This window comes from Xyrauchen texanus, chromosome 24 (assembly GCF_025860055.1).
Source record: "Xyrauchen texanus isolate HMW12.3.18 chromosome 24, RBS_HiC_50CHRs, whole genome shotgun sequence".
NCBI lineage: Eukaryota > Metazoa > Chordata > Actinopteri > Cypriniformes > Catostomidae > Xyrauchen > Xyrauchen texanus.
Window position 1 is genome coordinate 17,004,584 of NC_068299.1, and position 21,986 is coordinate 17,026,569.

At 37.0% G+C, this 21,986-nt stretch overlaps 2 protein-coding genes across 5 annotated transcripts in view; both read left to right on the forward strand.

Annotated features, from left to right (window-relative positions):
• Window positions 1–375: 375 nt before the first annotated feature.
• Window positions 376–2,997, forward strand: LOC127618151 (succinate dehydrogenase assembly factor 4, mitochondrial-like). The gene is made up of 3 exons (XM_052090438.1): window positions 376–553; window positions 776–907; window positions 2,460–2,997. The coding sequence occupies exons 1-3, from the start codon at window positions 475–477 to the stop codon at window positions 2,567–2,569; spliced, it is 321 nt and encodes a 106-aa protein (XP_051946398.1). The 5' UTR covers window positions 376–474; the 3' UTR covers window positions 2,570–2,997.
• An 830-nt stretch (window positions 2,998–3,827) lies between these two features.
• Window positions 3,828–21,986, forward strand: part of LOC127617645 (stromal membrane-associated protein 1-like) — a 142,587-nt gene continuing 124,428 nt past the window's right edge. For all 4 annotated transcript variants that reach the window (XM_052089661.1, XM_052089660.1, XM_052089663.1 and 1 more), the window contains exon 1: window positions 3,828–4,107. In XM_052089661.1, the coding sequence (XP_051945621.1) occupies window positions 3,990–4,107 (118 nt within the window). In that variant the 5' untranslated portion in view covers window positions 3,828–3,989. The remainder of the gene's footprint in view (window positions 4,108–21,986) is intronic.

The following is a 21,986-nucleotide window of genomic DNA, read 5'->3' on the forward strand; positions in this document are numbered from 1 at the left end:
GGCTATCATTTGACTAAATACAATTTCCTCTAAGTGTCCTATAAATATGTGAATCGATTAACACTCAATTCAAAAAATTATGTTTTTTTAAATTATAGCCTAACTTTTTTTTTTGGAAGATTACTTTTTTTCTAATCATGGCTTTAAGTGACATTAAATTAGTTATTATAATAAAATACTAAACAACAATAGAAATGGACTTTAAATCTATTTTTAAGAAAATTCATATATTTCATATTTGTTGAAATGAAAGAATTAACAATAACAGTCGGTAAAATTTATTTATCTTATTTAACCGAAACATTCTGCACATTTTGAGCGCTAACGCGACCCTCTCGAGTGTATTTGGTGTCCCTTAATGATGACGTACGCACGTAATTTTTGTCGTCAAAACATTATGCAGTTGTGTAACTTTTCTGTTGCTTCTTCAACAGGATTAACATTTACAACACATCAGTGCAGCCTCAAGGCAAAATGTCTCTTTTGCGTGTTTGTTGTACTAGAGCAAAAGGTTTTGTAAACAGAGGATTGTTTTTAAAGTCGACTTTTACAGGTGAGTGCGATCAATGTATTTGACCGTGGTTGAAGGGCGCATTGGGATGCTTTTAGTGCATTGAGTGCTAGTTATTTAAAATTAAACGGAATGATTTTATATACTCCTTTATTTTTGTTACTGAAAATTACATTAGTTTGTTAATAGCGATTAAACCATTGCACGAACTGCAAGTCTATTTGGTGCAGAATTGTTGAAATGGCTCCATGCTCTCCCCTTCAGCAAGTCATAGGACAGCAGGATATGCATCTGGTGGGGTGGCCAAAGATAAGAATCCGTTAAAGAAAGCGAAAACACCCCAAGGACGCTTTGACATGGACGAAACTGAGCCAAAATCTAAAGACGCCCTTGAAAGTAGGAACACATCTCAGTTTTACAGTATTATAATTGTGGAATAAATTACAAAAAGAGCAGAGTGTATTGTAACGTGTCTAGAATATATTAACTATACACAAAATATGTTTTAGCCTATTTTTAAGATTTACGCATTCAGTTTAATAACAAAATTCCATAAATTTAATTGTGTAATGTTTAACTAAATTAAATTAATAAAACATGTTTTTCCATTGCATTTTATTAAAGATGACTCAATTCTATTTGATGGAATTATGTTACCAAATTGAAATGCTTAAATTTGAAAAAAAATAAAATAAAAATAAATAAATAAATTATATATATGTATATTAGTGTAGTATAGTTCATCTTCTGTATTGTTACAAAACATATTTAGTCCTTACAACGTTCCGTGTCCGGAAATTGATGAAATTCACATTCATCAATTTTGCTGGTGTTTTAAACTAATGGCACATTTCCACTGCACGTTACGGTGACTCGACTCCACTCTGCTCTCTTTACTTTTCTGAGCTTGCTTTTCCACTGCAGTTTAGTGCTGCCTCAATGTGGGTGAGATTATAGGCTGATCATCATTGTTGCACTGCCTCTACTGCCGTGACATCATCTTAAACGCAACACAAACATTACTGACCATAAACGATAACATGACCGTTAGCTGTTAGCTACTAGCTCATTGTGCTGCTTAAAGCAGTTGTTGCATGGTGATTTTACACAAGTGTAACAGTTAAATGTACCTGTTTTTTTAGAAGCAAGTTTTCCAGTAGCTGGTCAACTAAATAAAGGGAAATAAAGCAGAATATTGATTTAACGTAACAAAACGTACCATCGTCCTTCGAGTTCAGGGCACTCTCCCTCCCATTGCTCGCCCTCCCAAGTTTACATATTGCCATAGATAGTATCCACTTGGTCAACCCACTTCCACTTTCTTCTGTTTGAACCACTCCGTCTGTTGTGGTCCTTGATGGTTCTGTAGTCACTTTTACATTTACACTTTTCCCTACACTGTTGGTAGCCGTGTGTTGCCAACAGCTGAGACACTTCCTGAAAATTTTTTTTGTTCGTCGCTAACGAGAGGAACGTCTGCTCTTCGTTTATTGACCACGGTGTGGTTTTGCACACAACCATTTCTTTTTACAATTTGAAAGTCGCATGAACAAATGATACTACTATCGCTGTTGCTAACTTTAAAACTAGCGGTTGTTGTCCCGTGTTGCAAATCCAGTGATGCTGGTAGTGACATTTCTCTGACCAATCAGTGATTTGCAGGGTTTTGACATCACATTTAGTATCGGCTCGGCTTGCTTGGAACCTAAACTGAGGTGGTACTAAAAAAAAGTACCAGGTACCATCCACAGTGGAAACCCGCCAAAAAGCAAGCAGAGTGAGTGGAGATGTACCATTCAGTGGAAAAGCCCCATTAGCGACACTTGCAAAATTAAACTATTGTTTTGTCTTAGATATCTAAACAAGGTTTCATAATGTGAAAGTTCTTACACTAAAAGAGAGATGTTGTTAGATTACCTTGAATAATGCTTAACTTTTCCCTAAACAGGATTTCCAGATGATGTGAATCCAGAGACTAAAGAAAAAGGTGGTCCCAAAGGCCCAGAACCTACACGATATGGTGACTGGGAGAGAAAGGGCCGTTGTATTGATTTTTAGGTCACTGTGTTAACAATATTCAAAGTTAATAATTTATACATTTAAATGTGATTAATCACCATTCTGAGATACAAAAGAGATCATTTCTGGACCAGAAATTGTGTATCTCCCTCCCTTATTGGCATCAACCTATTAGCATAGGAGTACTGCTTAAAACTGCTTAAAACTTTAGTGAGCAACTTGAGAAGACTCATTACTTTATTTGTAATTATTGCAGTCTATTTTTTTTCCTATTGGAAGTAGGGCACTGTATAACATGAGTGTCTGCACAGCCTGTCTGGTTTGTTCAAAGAATAAACTTATTAAAAGATTTTTGGGATCACATTTCAAATATTTGTTGAAAGTTTAGTAAGAGGTTTTAGGATACCTATTTATTTGGTATGTAGCATCAATGTTCGTATTTGTTTTGTGAATAAAATACAAATAAATTAAATGTTATGTTGTAACTGTAATAGCTATGAATTCTTCATCTGTTCAGCATTTCATCTGACATTAATCTGAGAGACATCTGGAAGGAATAGAGTGGGGCAGTTATAACATGTTTATAAATAAAACAGGAAAGAAAATCACTGCATGGATGAAACCGTTAATAGTGATTTAACAGAGACTTATTTATGTTTTCATAACAACAAATTATATATTTACGACTAAAATTATAGATTAATTTTTAATTGGTGAAATAATAATGACTCCATTTACACCAGAAAACGTGTCACATCACAATAATAAAACAAGTGGGCAAGGCTTTTACTCTTGTCTTCACCGAATATAGAGAGTAGTGCATTACAAAGGCAAATGCTGTGCAATATGGTAAAATATAAATATTTTAAATGTAATATTATTTATTTGTGTATTTTACTTATCAAATCATATTGTCAATAAGGGAATTACAGTGGGTTTTCCTCTTGGAAAACCTGCATTTTGAGAATGTAATAATTACTCCGTGAGAGATTCGTCTCTTTATCTATTAAGCTACTAAACTGCTATTCACGGTAGTCTTATACCGGCTGTCAAATACATACGTAAGCAATGACGCAAAAGTTTAAATGGGACAATTATTTTAACAATAAATATAATTCCACGGAAGTATAAAATGACTTTCAGAGAGACATAAAAATTAAGATACAAATTAAACCAGCGAATCCTTTGATTAATCAATACAGTCCCGTTTAATATATATATATATATACAATTCTGACAGCTCACGGCACCTTTCTTGTCTCCGTTTCCGCTTCCGGTCAGTTCCTCCAATCGGCCATATTCCGCCGATCTGTCTCAAGCAAAGCAGCTCCGGCGCCTTGAGACCATCATAGTTTAATTTTTCGGGGGATGGTCTTCCATTTATCACGCTCCAGTTGAACAGAGTTCGGGGGAAAGGCCGGTGATTTTATTCAGAGACGTTGACAGAAAACGGGGCGAGATGACGACGCGATCGGAGAGGGAAAAGGCTCAGAAACTAAACGAGCAGCATCAGGCCATTCTGTCCAAAATGCTGAGAGAGGATGATAACAAATACTGCGCCGACTGCGAAGCGAAAGGTGAGATGATCACCATTAAACACTCGTGAGATGTTTTGATCACCTGTACAGCGCAGTCTGTGGCGCTGGAGTCACATTACACACACTAGTTTTTCAGGTTTCTCATGGCTTATGGACCTGAGTCATTCAGAGAGGAAAGCGATGGCTTCGTGTCAAAACCTAGTAAACTGCTGATCTAGAATGCATTCTGGGATAATCAGAGGCTCGTTTTCGAATATAACGATGCCCAAAATGCGGTCAAACGTTTCGATCGCGCATGCGATGCCCATAAATGCTGTTTTGAGACACATCCAATCACTATAGATCTTTTTGACAGACTGTGATGATGCGTTTCCGCCTTATTAAGCAGCGTAAATCTAGCAATCGTTTTTATGATTTTTTTTAAAATATTGAGTGTAAGTTTAGACCATTATTCTTTGTGTTATATTGCTCTGGAATTAGTTAAAATAATAAAATAAATTAAAACAGGTGCGAGGGCGTTTTGATTACAGCTGCTGAGAGCGTGACAGTACATTTGGCATCTTCTCCCATCTGACTCTTAATCCACCGCTCTCAATTTTTTCCTTTTCTGTCAAGTCATTCAAATGTAATAGTGGATTTTTTTCTTTTGCTCTTGGAGCAAATGGTTGTGAAAATAATATTTGCTGTGGTCTCCCATTCATTCCCATTCATCGCTGTCGAAGTTTATCCTGCAATCGTTTACTTCCGCGTTTCAAAACCCGGAGTGTGTAAAAGGTCTTTAGACTGTGTCTTTGACCAAAACCATTATTTATGTATGAATGGAAAACCAGTCTGGAGTTGAACTGATCAGCGGGTCTGATATACGGTGTCATACTGATGTTTCATTGGGTCTACTGTGATGTCAGAGTCAATTGTGTGCAAGAGGGATTAACCTGTTCTTGTTTACCTCTCAGTCTAAGTGCATTGAAACGAGTATTAGAACTTGATGATCTTAATCAGAAAGGTGCTTTTTGTAGACAACATCTCGCTCTACTTTGTTTCAGATATTTACATGATATTTACACATTTCCTAAGGGTTCACCCCAGTACAGATCATAATACACACAAGAAAACAATGTTATGTGTTCTCCAAAGGGACTGTATATCCCAGGTGTGAATTACTTTCAGCAGAACGCATTTGAAAAAGATCTTGGCTCAGTAGGTCCTTAAAATGCAAGTGGGTGGTGATCTGTTTTTTGAAGCTCCAACAATAACAGACAGTTAGCATAAACGTTATCCATGCGACTCCAGCGGTTAAATTAATGTTTTCTAAAGCGGCACGATCGCTTTTGGTGCGAAAAAGATAAATATTTAATTACATTTTAACTCCAAATTATCGCTTCCGGTAAGCTTCACGAAAAGGTAGAGTTCAAGTGGTCTCTCTTCGTGTTGCCATGATATGGATGTGATCTCACGTTCTCTGCTTGTCCTTCTTTTCCGGCTGTGACTCACGTGTCTCAGTTCTCGCGTATTTCAAATGACAATGCGATTAAGTCACATGTGCTTACCGCTGCAGAACAGAAGCACGATTTAGAGTAAAGTACTTAAATATTAAACTTTATTGCACCAAAGTGATCTTGTCTTTTTAGAAGACATTAATTTAATTGCTGGAGTTATATGGATGACTTTTATGCTGACTGTCTGTGATTTTTGGAGCTTCAAATATTGGCTCAACATCCACTTACATTTTAAGGACCTGAGCTGAGATATTTTTCGAATTGTCTTCAAATGTGATCTGGTGAAGAAAGTCATACACACCTGGGATATCATGAGGGTGAATAAATAATGAGACGATTTTAATTTTTGGGTGAACTAACCCTTTAATGATGCTTTTGGGACACGCAGACAGGTGTGAGGTCTCTCCGGTGTTTTTAGTTAATGGATTTTGTGCACTTAAGATGCTCATTATTATTTTAATCAATGTATATGTTAATTCCTTCCAGGGAACTTTGGGCTTATTTTATTCTGAAAATATGGGAATTTATTGTGTGTTATTGAGAAGAATGTAATTGAAAATACACAGTGTTAATACAAATACAGAAGGCTTTGTCATACATGGCAAAATTTTCAAGCCTATATGTCAGTTGTCTCCAAGCATCAAACAAGTTCAGTGACTGCCAAACTATAGTTCAGGGCATTATGTCATCCTAGTTGTTACAGCACATATCCTACTATTTGCATACTTGTGTAGCCTTGTTTTTTGTGACGTGGATCAAAATGTTAGTGGAATTTTTGCATTTTAATTTCCTCACATTCATGTACTTGCCTAAATTCTTTTAGATTAGTACTTAATTTATCCCATTAATATCCCTTGAAATTATGCAAGATCAAAAAGACAGATCTTTTCTTACTCTGTCATTGCTTTCATTTCTGTGTTATAATTCCTCATCTGTCTTTCCATCGAATTCCAATATCTCCATACAGAGCAGACCATGCTCCTGGCTTATTGAGGAAGTCTTGTTTTCTTTTGATGAAAAATCTCTTCTGTATATATCAGTTATGAGCTCTGGAGTGATGTACCAGACCAGCACCTTCATAAGCTCTCCTCTCTGCTTTTTGAATTAGACCAGTTCCTCCCTCTCAGCTCTTCGGTGTCAGTGCAGACACACCTCACCGCTCATATTGCAGGCCTCTTTCTGCCTCTCTTACTTTATGCCGGTGCTGAAGGGGCACAGTTTTGTAGATTCAACATTAGCCCTATTAGTGACTGCTGTCAGGGTGTATGTTTTAGTGAATATGAAATCAGAGTTAACATCTTTAATTTTTAATACACAATTATGTTTGTATGCTTCATCAGATAACAGCAGCATTTCCTATAGAATTTAGCTCTTGCAGTGGGGAGAGCGGTATTATATTATTTATATAGTTTATTATTTATTACATTGTAAATATTAGTAACATTTTAATGTTATAATTGATTATAAATGTATTGCAAAATTTATCTGTAGCTAGCTACACGTTGTACTTTAAACAACACTGATTCAGCAAGTCAAGGATTCATTAGACATTGCACTTTGTGATAGTGCCCACTTTTTCCTCATATTTTTTTTTGAACCAAATCAGTTTGAATTTTAAATCATTGTAATTTAATTCTGAATAATAATAATAATAATGGGTATTATTAATTACAGAAATCATTTTTTTTTTTTTTGTATTATAATAACTACAGAATGTTATTATTATTGTACAAGTAATATTTCCCAAATAATTTCTTAACTTGTTCACGGCATTGCTATAGGATCTGGTTAAAAACTGTAGGAACATTCTGTGTGAAGTCTCGTTAACAATAGCCTTTGAATGAGCCTTGGAATTATTTCAAATATGGTGAAATGCTCACATCTCTGCTTCTGTCAACTAAAACATAGTGTCATAGGGTTATTTTATATATGTATTTTAACTTGAAGTGAATTTAGAGTGCTGAAACAAGCAGGCGTTGACATTAAGTGGATTTTTGAAAGGCCAATTGAAAGAGTACTTGACCGACTGGACAAGTAGCCTGATTAAAATGTCAATAACTAAAAATAACCGACAATATTTGTGATACAGCCTAACCCTGTTACAAAGTTCCTATTCTTAATCTGCTGTTAAATATAATCTATAGCGCATGGGCTGCTGCATAGGGTGGAATGTAAAAGGTAAACTGTTGACGAAAATTTTATGAGAAAAAAACAATACATGCAAGATATTATCAGTGCATATAGATATAAACAGAAGAAGAAACATTTAAAGAAACATCTGTTTAAAGAAGATATTAGATATGGATGCATCTAATCCATTAATCCAATGTTGAGGATTTCCTCACTTATTTCACGGAGCTCACATCTGTGCATGAGATGAAATTTGTAGAGTGAGCACAGCCAGAATCACCTCACGTGTGCTCAGAACAGAGCTGCGCATGAGCAGTGTATTGCACGTGCAGACTGTTTGATTAAATCAGAACCCTTTGCAGTTTAATATTTACATAAGTTCATGTCTTGATTTTATTCGATGGATTGTTCAGCCCTACACAATGCAATAGAAAGACATTATTTCGTGGCACGCACTCTCTTTATCTTATCAGCTCACAACTTGGGGACCATTCTTTTGCTGTGGTGCTACAGATCCAGTGGAGCGCTACTGCTGAAAAGCGGTGCCTGAAACTCTTGAAAGAATGCAAAAGAAATAAATTCATTGAAATACTGTGTATATCAATATGTAATGACTTGTTCTGCCTCTAAAGCGGCTTTCTTTTCCAGCTGACATCACATAGGCAGCACAGGATATTGGTTAGCATTAAAATCGGCCTTAATGCTAACCCATGGCCAAAAGCTATATTAGGCATTGTTTTAGACTATTTTTGTATTGCAGGTAATTCAACCTTTCTAAAATCTTGCCAATAGTTGCATCGTGCATTCCATCAGCAGCGTGGGAGACCCGGGTTCGCATCCTGCATTGAAACCAGGAAGTAGTTGCTTTCGCATAATTTACAATGAATGTTATTTGGAGGTTTCAATTTTGCATCCAACATATTTGTTTTACTCTATTCCTGGTTAGGTTTAGGAGTTGGGTTGGGCGGTTCAGATTATAAAGTGTGCATTTCTTTTCACATTACAGCAACTCTCTTCATAATAGGACTGAAATGTTTAAAAAAAAATTGTAGACAAAAATGTTTGTTGTCAAATAGTTGTAGTAGAATCATTTGAAATTCTAATGATGATGCAGAAGAGCAGCACTTCAGCTCGCACTTGATTGAGAAGGAAGAAAGAACAGCTCACAGTCCAAACGCACTCCAATCTTTCCAAACAGATTAAGGTGATGTAGATCGAAAAGTATGGGGAAATTATAATACAAAAATGCTAAATAAGTAAATACAGTAGCAGTGCCGTTGACGTGAAATAAAGCGGAGCCTTACCTGGCATTCCACTTGTCAGCAAAACTTGCCTAAAACACCCTGCCGTTTTATACTGTATTTAATGCATCCTTTATTAAAGTTAAAATAATAAGGAAGCGGGCTGTATAAATAAGCACAAACTCCAAAACTGGCGTCTCTCTGTGCGGGCGTGTCAAAAACGGCGCAAGAGAGTTTCAAACTGGAAATGGTCGTCTCTGGTGTGCACTTGCTGCAGCTATTATATAATGTGATTGCTTGCGACGTAGTCGACGTAGAGAGCAGGGTTTCTTAAACTTTCTTGGCTCAGGACACAAATTGGTGTCCATGCAATATGCTCTATTTACTATATCCATTAATTTATTCACTTTTTCATGACTAAAACAATTGTGATATAGACTCACTAATTGTTTCTATCCTTTCACAGACTTAAAATAACTAAATTAAACAATTGAACATGCACATAAACATGTACACAATTTTTATTTTATATTGATAATCAATTATACACGGTTTGAACTTGAAAGCATCATATTTTGTTTCATATTAGATCAATAAATTAGTGTCAAGCTGACTATTAATCATCATACTGATGTCTGTCTATGTTTAGGATTGGACTAAGAAAGAAAACGGCATACAACAGTACAGACTGATTTTAAGCAAATCACTTATTCCACTTTAATAGACACTACTTGCGTATTTCTGCATGTCTTCATCGCTTCCAGTGCATCAATTTTTAAAGGTGCACTCAGTAACTTTTGTATTTGTGTCATCCTGGACTTACACTGACACCTAGCAGCTTGGAAGCAGCATACATTTAAAATCAGTAGTTTTCAGCTTCAGATGTCATTGTAGAAATGTAGTATTCATGGTTAGCCATGATTACTTTAATCATTGGGTGAATGTGTCTAAAAACAGGACATTTACTGAGATTCAGTATGTAGTATTTGGCCGGTCTTGTGATTCTTACATGGCAGCCCTCATGTGCTGACCCTCTCCCCTATATAACAGCTATTACAAGGTTACTGATAATGACTGGAGTCTTACAGTTCATACCTTTTTAGGAGTTAAACATTTGTAATGAGGAAAACGTTACTGAGTGCACCTTTTAACTTTTTCCTTTTCGTCTTGTTCTGACATTATTTTTGCGGCTTACACTCGAGCTGCAGGTGCCGCTTAAGGAAATTTTGTTTTATTAAGAGATTATTAAGAGATTTTGAACAAATAAAACTTTGTTGGTGCTCCTCATGTGTTGTTAGCAGCGATGTGTTGTGATGATGCCAAGTGAAGGGACCTGTGATGACTCCAATAAAACAGCTAAGCTCAAATCTAATTGGCCAGTCAGTTTTCTTTGCAGTCTGAAGGAAAATAATCGGACTACTCTGTTAAAATATAACTTCAGATTGTCAGCGGACGATTTGTCTGACCTGTTGTGAATAGCAGCATTTTTCCGAAAATCCAAAATCCCGTTCGGAACATTCGCATTGTAATTTGGGCTTGCTGAATAGGTCATCAGTTATTGTTTTTTGCTTTTTTTTCTTATTTTCACTTAGTAAAGATAGTTTTGTCTAGATGCCTAGGTTAAAATCTCTGTTGACTGTTCAGTTGTCTGTTCGAAGGTATAAAGTATGTGTGCGCGTGTGTGTGTGTGTGAAAATGCAAAAATGTTCAACCTGGACCTAGCAATTGCCTTAACCAGGCGCAATGTTCAGTGGAGTAAAAAGGCATTCATACCAATCCATTTTTGTTTGAAAACTTTTTTCAAAAGTGCGTGGCAATAGAGAGTGTTTTGATTGTTGATGTCTGTTTTATCAGTTTTTTCAATGTTGATGTCTGTTAAGATTTTCCTCATGTCCTGTTTGGCAAAACTGTGAGGCATTGAGAGGAGATCTTACAGAAGAACCACTTTTCTTTCTGAAATGAAATGTCATTTTAAGATGAAAGGATACTATTTATTTATTTATTTTTTGCCTGGCTCCTTTGAGGACATGACTATAATAACCAGGCTTCCATCAATTAAAATTAAATGGTGTCAGTCTATGTCATGGTTCGTTTTAAAAACTTTTGCTCACTTTTCCATTTCATGTGTCTTTTTCTCTGTGTGCATATATGTGCATATATATGTGGAATATGTGCAGAACTTTGTGAATTTTGTGTACTTAAATCCAAATTCTTCTGGGATTTCTGAGAAATTCTGCAGGAAAAATTTCTGGGGAGGCTTCTGGGCAGCCGTAGTAATGATTAATGAACCAATCATAACTGCAGGCCTCTAGACACCAGACAAGAGTGCTGAAGTGTGTGTCCATCCTGATTTAAGTGCTGATATAGATGGGTTATGTGTGTATTGGTTTTTGCGTTGTGCCTGGAGTGTTGAGAGTAGTGTCTGTTCGACAGTCTTTTTATCCTTTACTTCCCCTACGCACATGGACAGACAGGAAATGTGCACTGGTACTTCCTCCTGTGTGCTCGTTCGTTTTCAAACTGTCACTCACAGAGATAAGCACTGTTGAATGCTTATATCAGCATCTTTGTGTGTGTGTTTTGTCATTATAGCCTCCATAAGATATGTTACGATAAAGAGAGAGCATACTTGACTAGCTGATGGAACAGCCACATGTGTTTTTTATATTAGTGATTGCAGGGTTCCCATGGATCCTTAAAAATCTTAAATGATACAACAAAAGTCTTAATTATCATTTAAAGAGGTCTTAAATTTGAGGGCAGAAAGAAGGAAACGTGATATGACCTAATGTGATTTTATCAAATTTAAAAATAACTGGATTTAGTTAAATAAATGTATGCGCTGCATCCATCAAAGTGAAAATGTGGCACTGTTGTACTTAATCCAAGCATGCAGCTTCTGAGTGTTTCCAGCTGTTAGGCCATATCAGAAATTTATGACTAGTGATCACTAATGATAAGATAGATGATGATGATGATGATGATGATGATATACTATTGATGATAATATACTACTGTACTGTTGCTGAAATAAAATATGACAATGTTTTCTTTTGAATTGTTTATATTTTATTACATTGTAGATTATTGTAGGAGTGCACACTTTATTTCTCTTATCTGTTTGAATGAACACCAGTGAAGTGCATACATTTCAAAATAAGAGTCCCTGGTGTATTTCAGCCTTTAAAGTTAAAAGTTCTGCGCCATGAATCAAATCTTTTATTTTATTTTATTTTTGCCATTTTGGTTGCACCATAAACCTCAACTGCCAAAACAAACACACCCCTCCCTTCAGTCCTCCTTTGGAAGCTCCACCCCCCCAAATTCTTACAGTAACATATACAAAACCACAGTGACCAAAAAGGGTGCTACCAAACATGTGTTTTTAACCTTTGTGGCTATAAAACCCTTTGCAAATGTTGAGAGGACAAATAGCATTAGAAGATTAGAGCATATAACAACACAGCAAGTAATGTAAGTAACGTTAGCAATGTAGTGGGTTAGCAAACTGTTGCTACATTAAGTTGCTGCTACTAAGATAACTTGAAGAGAAGATGAGAAGGTTTTACACACACCAGCTTCAGACACTAACAACTCTCCTGCTACTAAATCTAACATCACAACAACAGCATATGGGTTCTGTGAAACAAAGCAAAATTTATGTTACCCACCTATCAAAAAGAAAAAGAGCAGGTCTGAGGACTGTCCACCGCTGAAAAGCCTCGCCGACGTTGACGCGGCTTCTAGCACTCAACTTATCATAATCCTTTTTTAGTTTTAAGTCATCTGGCCTTTTTCTCTTGGTCTGTTTCTCAGCCATTTGTCCTCCTTGGAGTTTAAAAAGTTTGCATCAGCCAGATTTGCCATAGCTCATCTAATGAATTTCAATCTCGCTCTGCCCCACCCCCATCCTGTTCACATGCTGGAATAGTGTTGTGTGGATCAGTCCGATCCACTTTGTTTTTGTCCCATTTACAGAGCCAGGGCTGTGTACAAATACTAGTTTTTTTTTTTTCAGCCCACCCACAGAACAGACCGCTAGCAGACTGTGAGGAGATATTTGCAGAATTTGACAAAGTGTATTGGATTAGAATTACTGAGTGCACCTTTAATTGCCTTTCTTTCAACCCATAAACATCTCAGCTAAATCCAATATTGTTCGACGTATTATCCTACCCTGTTTAACTGATAAGCTATGTTAAGGCCATGTTGACTGTGTACCCATGCCAGTTTAAGTAAGATGTGATACATGATTTATTTTGAGATTGTGTGGGTTTGTTTTTGTATGGGGATACCTAATTAATTTGATTTGTTCAGGATTTAGAAAAGGGTCTTAACATCTTCAATTTATTTTCCAACACTCTGCACCAACCCTGGATTTTTTTTGGTGCCAAAGGAACTCAGTGGACAGCATTGTATTTTTGATTAGCACAATATAGAATTTCAAATTGATTAAAAAACTAATAATCACTTTTTCAGTAAGGCACTTACAATGGAAGTGAATGGGACCAGTCCATAAACATTCAAATTTACCAGCTTTAGTAGAAGTATAGCCAAAAGAAGTATAAATTATGATAACATGATTTTAGTGTGATGAAATCTGAGATTTATTGGCTTTAGTGTTTGCCAGATTACAGTGTTATCCAAGCGTTATGTCGTCATGACAACAAAGTTGAAAAACTTGGATATTACTTTAAATGGATGAACTTAGTGAACTATTTAATAACATTAAATCATATATCGAGTTTGTCAACGAATACAAATTTGTCAACTAATACAAATCATTTTGAGGCAAGGTTACAATACATAGAGGAAATCACAAAAAAATAAATAAATATTGTATTGTAAAACCTGTATTGGACCACTTGAGATGGACTAGATTATTATTAGTAAAGAAGGACTCAAATATTTATCTATTTCTTACCCGCACCTATCACATCACTTCAGAAAATATTAATTTAACCATGGAGTCATGGATTACTTTTATACTGCCTTCTTTTTGGACTTTCAAAGTTCTGGTCACCATTCATTGGACCTACAGAGATGAGATATTCTTTTTAAAATATTAATTTGTTTTCAGTAGAAGAAAGTCATACACAAAAACCTATCCCTTTAAGGACAGAAAGCATCTCACCAGTGTTTATTTGTCCAAATATTAGCTGGCTGTTTTACATAAGACTCTACCAGCTGGAGTGGTTTCAGTTAGGTCAGTATGTTGTGCTGTTGCTTTAATGCTTTTCAGACATATTTAATTCCACTCACAGCCCAAATAAAATTGGCTCACACCTGAATGGCAGTATGGGGCCTGTGACTGCTGACCCTTTGATGTGTTTGGCTGTGTCCGCTAGAGTCAGATGGACACTGAAAAGGACACAAGCCATGCCACAATTGGCACACACTCCTGGAGCAGGCAGAGGTACATTTAAGATATTTTGACCTATATCCTCGCTCAGCTGCTAAAAGTGAATCAGTCATGATGAACTCTCAGTGATTTTGGTACATATAAGTTCATGTCAAAATTACATACTATAAGAGAGGGAGAGAATCTCTACATTTGGATACAGCTCAATTTAATATATCTCAAAATAGGATGGTGTAGCATAGTTCATTGTTTTGACGGCATAGTTAATTTTTAATGTGCTAAAAGACATCATTAAAATATGTCTGCCATTCCTCTCAAGGAATCAAAAGTGTTTTTTAGTGGTCTTTCAATATAACTTACCATATGAGTAACACTCTGTATGTATGATTAATGCTTTTCTCTAGTTTGTCAGCAGGTGGTGCAATTGAGATGTTTCCTCTCAGTTTGGAGGGTGGCAGTTTGGAGGGTTTTAAGGCAGAAATATGAAGTTAGCGCTTCCATTAATGCTTCATTTGAGCTGTAAAGTTTTTTTAAAAATCTTAATTTTTATGGTTGATTTAAGATTGTAGAAGGTTGTTTTACTATGTTACGTTGTCATTTGAAATGGAATGAGCTTTAATGCCAAGGGTTCTCACATACACAATTAAAATGTTTTTGTGTTGGGAGAAACAAGTGCACACAGAACATTACAGTAAGACACAGAATTTAAAACAAGTTAAGAATATAAATAGACATACAAATAAAAGGACGTAGAACTAGAGGTCGACCGATTAATCGGCCGATTTTTTGCATTTTTTACATAATCGGCATCGGCCAATATCCACGCATATCAAGCCGATTATTAGGCAGGCGCATCTGTGGGCAGCCTAGTGTTGTTGTGGAACACGTGTTTGACGCACGCTGCCCCTAGAGTCATTTTCCAGCAGAGTGAGCAGACCTCATCCAGTGCCTAAGGAAGGAGCTAAGTTCCTGGGAGAAATCAGTAAGGGTTAAATTTGTATAACTTCTTTAGATTTAATTAAAAACTTTTGATATGTTACTGCCAACTTCAAGAAAAAAAGTGACAAACGCGATAGTTGACATGACGTTCGGCTACTTTGGATATTGATAGCGTAGTTGAAGTTGCATTATCACAGCAGAAGGGTTGCTATCATGTCACAATAAGCAAGCAAGAATTTTGCAATTACAGACAGTGAATCTGACACTTTTATTTGTTCTGTTTGTGTGTCTTATATTTGAGAGGGTTGTCACTCAATGCAGATAAATAAGTAATAAAAATATACCAACGCACTATAGGCTATTGAAGGACTGGCATTGGTAAGCTCGGACGTTATCGGTTCTGCTGTCGGTACTGGAGAAATTAAGAAAATACATTCTTTATTGCTATAAAGAGAAAGTTATTTTATCTCGCCAGCCATTTCTATGTATAATAATATGAACCCATTTGTCTGTGATGCAATTTAGCTATTCGCAGAGAGAGAGAGAGAGAGAGAACTCGCTCACGCGGTGCCACGGCGAGCACAACACGAGCCCAGCTAAATGAGTGACAGAACTAAACATTCAAACATAGCCTGGTTTAGATCTGTGATTATTAGTCTGATTTTATTTTAGATTTCGCTTTCCAAAGATTATAAAAAGAATATTTATACATAAGCCGCATTCTGTCAAGCACAACTTCCCTTCACAGCGGTGCACTGACATTTCTCCCTAAAACTCAAACTTAACGTCAGAATCAGCACGTTCGGTGATTGTTGTAAAATGGTACTGTTGTTAAATTGCGGGACGCGTTTAATAATAAAAAGAGCGCAAGAGATACCGTTCCCAAGGCGGCGCGCGCTCCGAAACAGTCCGCAACGAGACAAGCAAACTATAGGCTACTTTGGGTTTCATGTGCGCGTCTAAACGATCAACTATACACAAAAATATGTCAAAACGACCGGCTTGGAGAATTCACTTAAACACAGTTTATGTCTTAAATGGAAGTAGTTATGGAAATAGTTGGGGAGAAAATATGCTGCATCAGGAGCCTATTAGATCTGAACTCGGTCTTAAAGGGGAAGCTGTCTATTAAACATGTGACGATTGAGCCATTACTGCGAATCAAACAACAAAAGGCAAAGAGAAAATCACTTACAGCTCTTGAATGAATAACTTCTGCATTAATAAGCATTAATCTATCTATGATAAACTATGCAGTGTTATTTTACAATTGATTACTTTATTAGATTTCTTTTTAGACCACACCTGAACAGTAATGTTAGTAGACCTTCCTGAAATGAAATCACTGTGCCTATATAACGTTTATATTTGTGTAATATATATATATATATATATATATATATATATATATATATATATATATATATATATAACTAACATCCTGGATGTTAGTTTTCCCAGTCTCACAAGCTGCTGCCTATTTTTCAGACAGCTGGTTATCCATCAACCGATTGTGGTTGGTATGGAGAGCTGGGCCAGTTTGGTTGAGAAAAGATTAGGCATGATGGTATTGAAGGCTGAACTTAAGACCACAATTAGGATCCTTGCATTAGTCCCAGGTCTGTCAAGGTGTTGCAGGATATAATGCAGTCACATGTTGACAACATCATCCACAGACCTGTTTGCTCTGGAAGTAAACTGAATGGGGTGTAGCAGGGGTCCAGTGATGTCCTTCAGGTACCATTCTCTCAAAGGACTTCATGGCCAAAGACTTGAGAGGGACCGGAATGATGGTGGAGAGTTTGAAGCAGCATGGAACTTCACACTGCTCCAGTGATCTATTGAAGATCTGTGTGAAGATGACAGGCAGGTGAAACACCATCTGGGCTTGAAGCTTTCCTAGTCTTTTGTCTCTGAAAGACCCGGCACACATCCTCTTCACAGACCATTAGTGCAGGTTGAGGGGGGGTTCTAGGAGTTGTTGGTGTGTGTGTGTGTGAAGTGAAGATCATAGTGGGGGAGGGTGTGAGACTGGGCTTTGATCAGTGCAGACTTTCAGACAGGCAGGTGAAACACTGTCTGGGCCTTCAGCTTTTCTAGTATTTTGTTTCTGAAATTCCCGGGACATATCCTCCTCACAGACCATAAGTGCAGGTTGAGTAGCAGGAGGGGGGGTTCCAGTAGGTGTTGGTGTGTGTGTGTGTAAAGAGAAGATCAGAGCATTGTAGGGGTGTGAGAACGGTCTTTTCAAACCTGCAGTAAAACACATTAAGGTCATCAGCTATATGTTGATTCTCTACAAAGCGAGGGGGTGGTGTCTTGTACTCAGTGATGCTTTTCAGGCCTTTCCACACAGATGCAGGATCGTTGGCTGAAAACTGGTTGTACAGTATTTTATCCCCACTTCTGTAAGCATCCTCTTTGGCATGACAAAGCTGTCTGAGGTTTCCTGTAAACCATGGTTTGTCATTATTGAATGATAAAAATGGCCTAGATGCACATATCCTCACAGAAACTGATATATGATGTTGCTGTATCTGTGAGCTCATCCAGGTATGTGGCTGCAGCTTCAAAAACACTCCAATCAGTGCAGTCAAAGCAGGCTTGTAGTTCCAGCTCTGCTTCATTGGTCTCTCTCTTCACAGTCCTTACTACTGGCTTAGTTGATTTTAGTTTCTGCTTGTAGGTCGTGAGAAGATGAACCAGACAGTGATCAGAGAGTCCCAAAGCTGCTAGAGGGACAGAGCAATATGAATCCTTTACAGTGGTGTAGCAGTTGTCCAGTATATGTCCTAAAGCCGCATTGACAAAGCTTCACAAGCACACCAGCTCTCTTCCCTCGCTTGCATCTCTTGAAGCACTTGTAGAACACTGCTGCGTCTCCAAATAAGATGTCTACTAAAATGTCCAAATAATCAAAACCCTGTCAAAAAAGGATTAGGTATGCTCTGCTGAATATTCAGAAGTTAATCCCTGGTGAAACTGATCGGGAAAGAGTGACAAAAAACATGACAGACAAACAAAAGTAACAATAATGCTAGAGAGCTCCACACCGAAGCAGCCATCCGCAGTGCCATCTTGTTATTAGAATGGCAACCAAGTTGCAAAATTGGACATAACTTAACACAGGAAAAAGTTAGTAATTTTATCACACTAAAATAATGTTATCAGCATGCCTACTGTTTACATGTTCTGGCTATACTTTTGAGACGGTGAGTATTTTAATGTTTACTTATTGGCCCAATTCACTTTAATTTTAAGCGCCTTACTGTAACCTGGATTTTTGCCAGGTTTTTTTTTCCTAAATAAATTGTGATTAGGCTAATCAATAATTTGCCACAAATGCTTTTGATTGAGCTTAAATTGTAATAAACCCGGGAATGTTACTTTTAAATAACCAACGTCATGTTAGGTTTGAAAGCTTCTTTCGAGTGTCAGTTGATGTTGCTTCAGTACTTCATATTCAAATTCTTTTTTGTAATTCCCAGTGACTCTTACCAGCAGGGGGAAGCACAGCACAGCTTAAAATTGATGTGAACTAGATTGACTGTCTCTGCTGTTCTGATCTTACACCCAAATGACTCTGGCTTCTTAGCTGCAGGTCACAGTCTCCCAAACTTGCTTTTCACACCATATTACGAGACCGGTGTGGACGTTTAAGGTTGTTCACAGAGGTTACAACAAGTCAGCTTTTCTCTGCTTTTCTCTCATGTTCATTCCCAGTCTTTGCTCTCCTTTCCGCTTGACAGAACAGCCACTGTGGCAAGACTTTACCCCCCAACGCTCTCTCCTTTTTCCCCTCACCTGTCAGAGTTAGCAGACAAACACACATACTCATACACATACCTTTTCTGTCTTTGTCAGGTGTCTTTCTCCTGCTAGGCTGGAATTGAAGGCTCTAATTTCATGCTCTGCTAGTCTTCTCTATGTGAGGCCGAACTCACCTCAGTCTGTCAAAGACCACTGCCACTTTTGAGATGATTTGTGTATGCGTGTGTTTTCTTAAATCTGAAGACTGGCAGATCAGAGCTTTTCTTTGAACAGGGTGTATTTTTCCTGTAATGAAGTTGGTTCTCTCAGCATCTCTGTGAATGGCTTTTATCTTTAATTAAATTCTTAATTTATTTGGGGGCTTTGTAGGGTGTACTGCCACATGGTGTGTGCTTTTAAGGGCTCAAGCCTGTGAAGATGAAGGTCTTGGCAAATTGTGTGTCTGTATCCACTTTGTGTTGATTTCAGGTCTGTAAAATCAAAGTGCTTGTACTCTCGTGAAGATGGATTGCATAAAGGGATAGTTTTTACTAAAGAATGTATTTTTCATTCTTTGCTCACCCTCATGTTGTTTCAAAGCCAAATGTCTCTTTCTTCCATGGAACACAAAAGGAGATGTTAAGCAGAATGACAGCCTCAGTCGCCATTCAGTTTCAATCTGTCCCTTGCAATTTAAGTGAATGTTGACAGAAAATGTCTGTCCTGAACATTCTCCCATTGTGTTCTGAAGAAAGTCATAAGGGTTTGGATTGGAAGTACATGAGGGTGATTTAATGAATTTTGGAGTGTTCAGACAGAGCACGTTAATGTGCTAAAAAGCTTCTCAAAACTGCAATTCTCAATGTGCTCATTTAACAGTCAACATTCTTTTTTAACCTGACACAGCCTCTAAAAAATGCAGCCCTGCTGCACAAGTAAATCGAGATGTGGCACACCTGTCTAAGACATCCATCTAGTGCATGTTTTCATGGAAAATCAATGGAAAAAGCATGCAACGTCCATCGCGTTTGGTGCGAGCTGCCCCTTGTTTTGATTTTCATTCCTGTATAAGTAACACATTCTTTGTAAATTTCTTCCATAAATCATTGTTGAATTCCTTCAAATTGTGTTGCTATGGCGGTCTGGGATGCTTTGACAGGCCTGGGATCTGTAAAAACTTGTGTAATTTGGTGTGGCTCATCAGGTCAGTTTCTGCCTTTGCAGCATCGTTGGCAGCATCGTTGGCAGCATCGTGCAGGATGCTGTTTCTGGCACTGGGCTGCTGTATATTTTGACCACAGTGAATCAATAAAGAGGGAAACAGGCTACACGGATAAGTTGTAGTTGGTCGACAGAAATGGGTTTCAACCGCCAATACTGATGCTAACATCTAGATATATAATACAGTTAAATCATGGCAATTTGAGCAGATGATACAGAAATGGCTGAAGTTAGGACTTTTATTTTACAAAATATTTGCTCAGAATCTACTACAAAATGTAACAATGGAAAGTTTAGCATTCATTGACCAGGTTGTCAGTAGATTTCAGAAATGTCACTGAAGAAGTTTTTGCTCTGACATTCTTTGCCTCCAGGTGGCGCTATGAGGATACATTATAGCTGAAGTTGTACAGTGGTAATTCTTGCCTTCTGTGCTCTTTCCATCTGTTTGTCTCTTCAGTCCCTTCATTTCAGATCCATCTGAATGTATGCTAAGTATGGAGAGAAACTACAATGAGCCAGCAGGGACCAGGTGATACGATATCCTATTGATATCTGGGTCGTGATGTGATAACATTGTGATTCTTTATGTTTAGTGTATTTAAAGCTTGTGGATCTAAAACTGTGCAGTCTTTTACTCGTTTACTGAGATCTGATCCTGCTGATTTTCTTCAGCATAGAACTGCAGAAGTGGTGCAGAGTCCGTCAATGGCACAGAGTCTGTCAATGTGGAAAAGAAACGTGCATAAGGGTATAGTATTCCAGAACGTTTAGCATTATACAAAAACCCTTGCGGTCTAGCTGTATGGATGATCTGTATAGACACCGTCTCACAGAAAAACTAGAGATGCACCAATTGTGAAATTCTCTGCCTATACCAATGTTTAAAATGATAAATTTGCCTTTACAGAATTGTTTATTTATTTTTATTTAATCCCCCTTTTGTGCCAGTGTAACAAAGAAATCTTCATTATAAAAAAATTAGTGAGCTGTTTTTAAGTCTCACAGCCCTGCATCACACCACACATCTTTGAGTACAAATCCAATCATACAAATTTATGAAACTACGTTTAATATAACTTTTTCACATGCCGAACATTCTTTCTTTTTGTGCAAAATAACATTTTCAAGAGCCTTTTTAGCCTGTTATACATCTGTCTACTCAATGAGAATAATTTTTCAGTACATAGCCCAACAAAAATAATTTTAGTGAAAAATAAATGTAATTACATTTAAATGTAAAAGTGATTATAAAAGCAATAAAATACAATATAATTAATAAATACAAACATATATAGTGCTATCTTTCAGCTCTTGTGTTTTTCATACAGAATACAAAGTTCTTGTGATTCCATTAAGCACAATCTTAATTTAAGGAAAATCAAAAATAAATTGGCCTCTTAGGAAATACCTTCCCATACTTTTGCAAGTGAGCACCCAGTGGCGCCTGCATCTGTACGGCTGTACGCACTGTGCGTACCATGAGCACTCCGACTGACCTGAGAAATGTTTACTCTCAGAATATACAGGTGAAACTCGAAAAATTAGAATATCGTGCAAAAGTTCATTAATTTCAGTAATTCAACTTAAAAGGTGAAACTAATACATTATATAGACTCATTACAAGCAAAGTAAGATATTTCAAGCCTTTATTTGATATCATTTTTATGATTATGGCTTACAGCTTATGAAAACCCCAAATTCAGAATCTCAGAAAATTAGAATATTGTGAAAAGGTTCAGTATTGTAGGCTCAAAGTGTCACACTCTAATCAACTTC

Excerpts from the sequence above, each read along its gene's own strand:
- LOC127618151 (XM_052090438.1), top strand. The coding sequence starts at position 475 with ATGTCTCTTTTGCGTGTTTGTTGTACTAGAGCAAAAGGTTTTGTAAAC. Across the intron at positions 554-775 it reads TTTAAAGTCGACTTTTACAG|CAAGTCATAGGACAGCAGGA; the intron begins GTGAGTGCGATC and ends TCTCCCCTTCAG. Across the intron at positions 908-2,459 it reads ATCTAAAGACGCCCTTGAAA|GATTTCCAGATGATGTGAAT; the intron begins GTAGGAACACAT and ends TTCCCTAAACAG.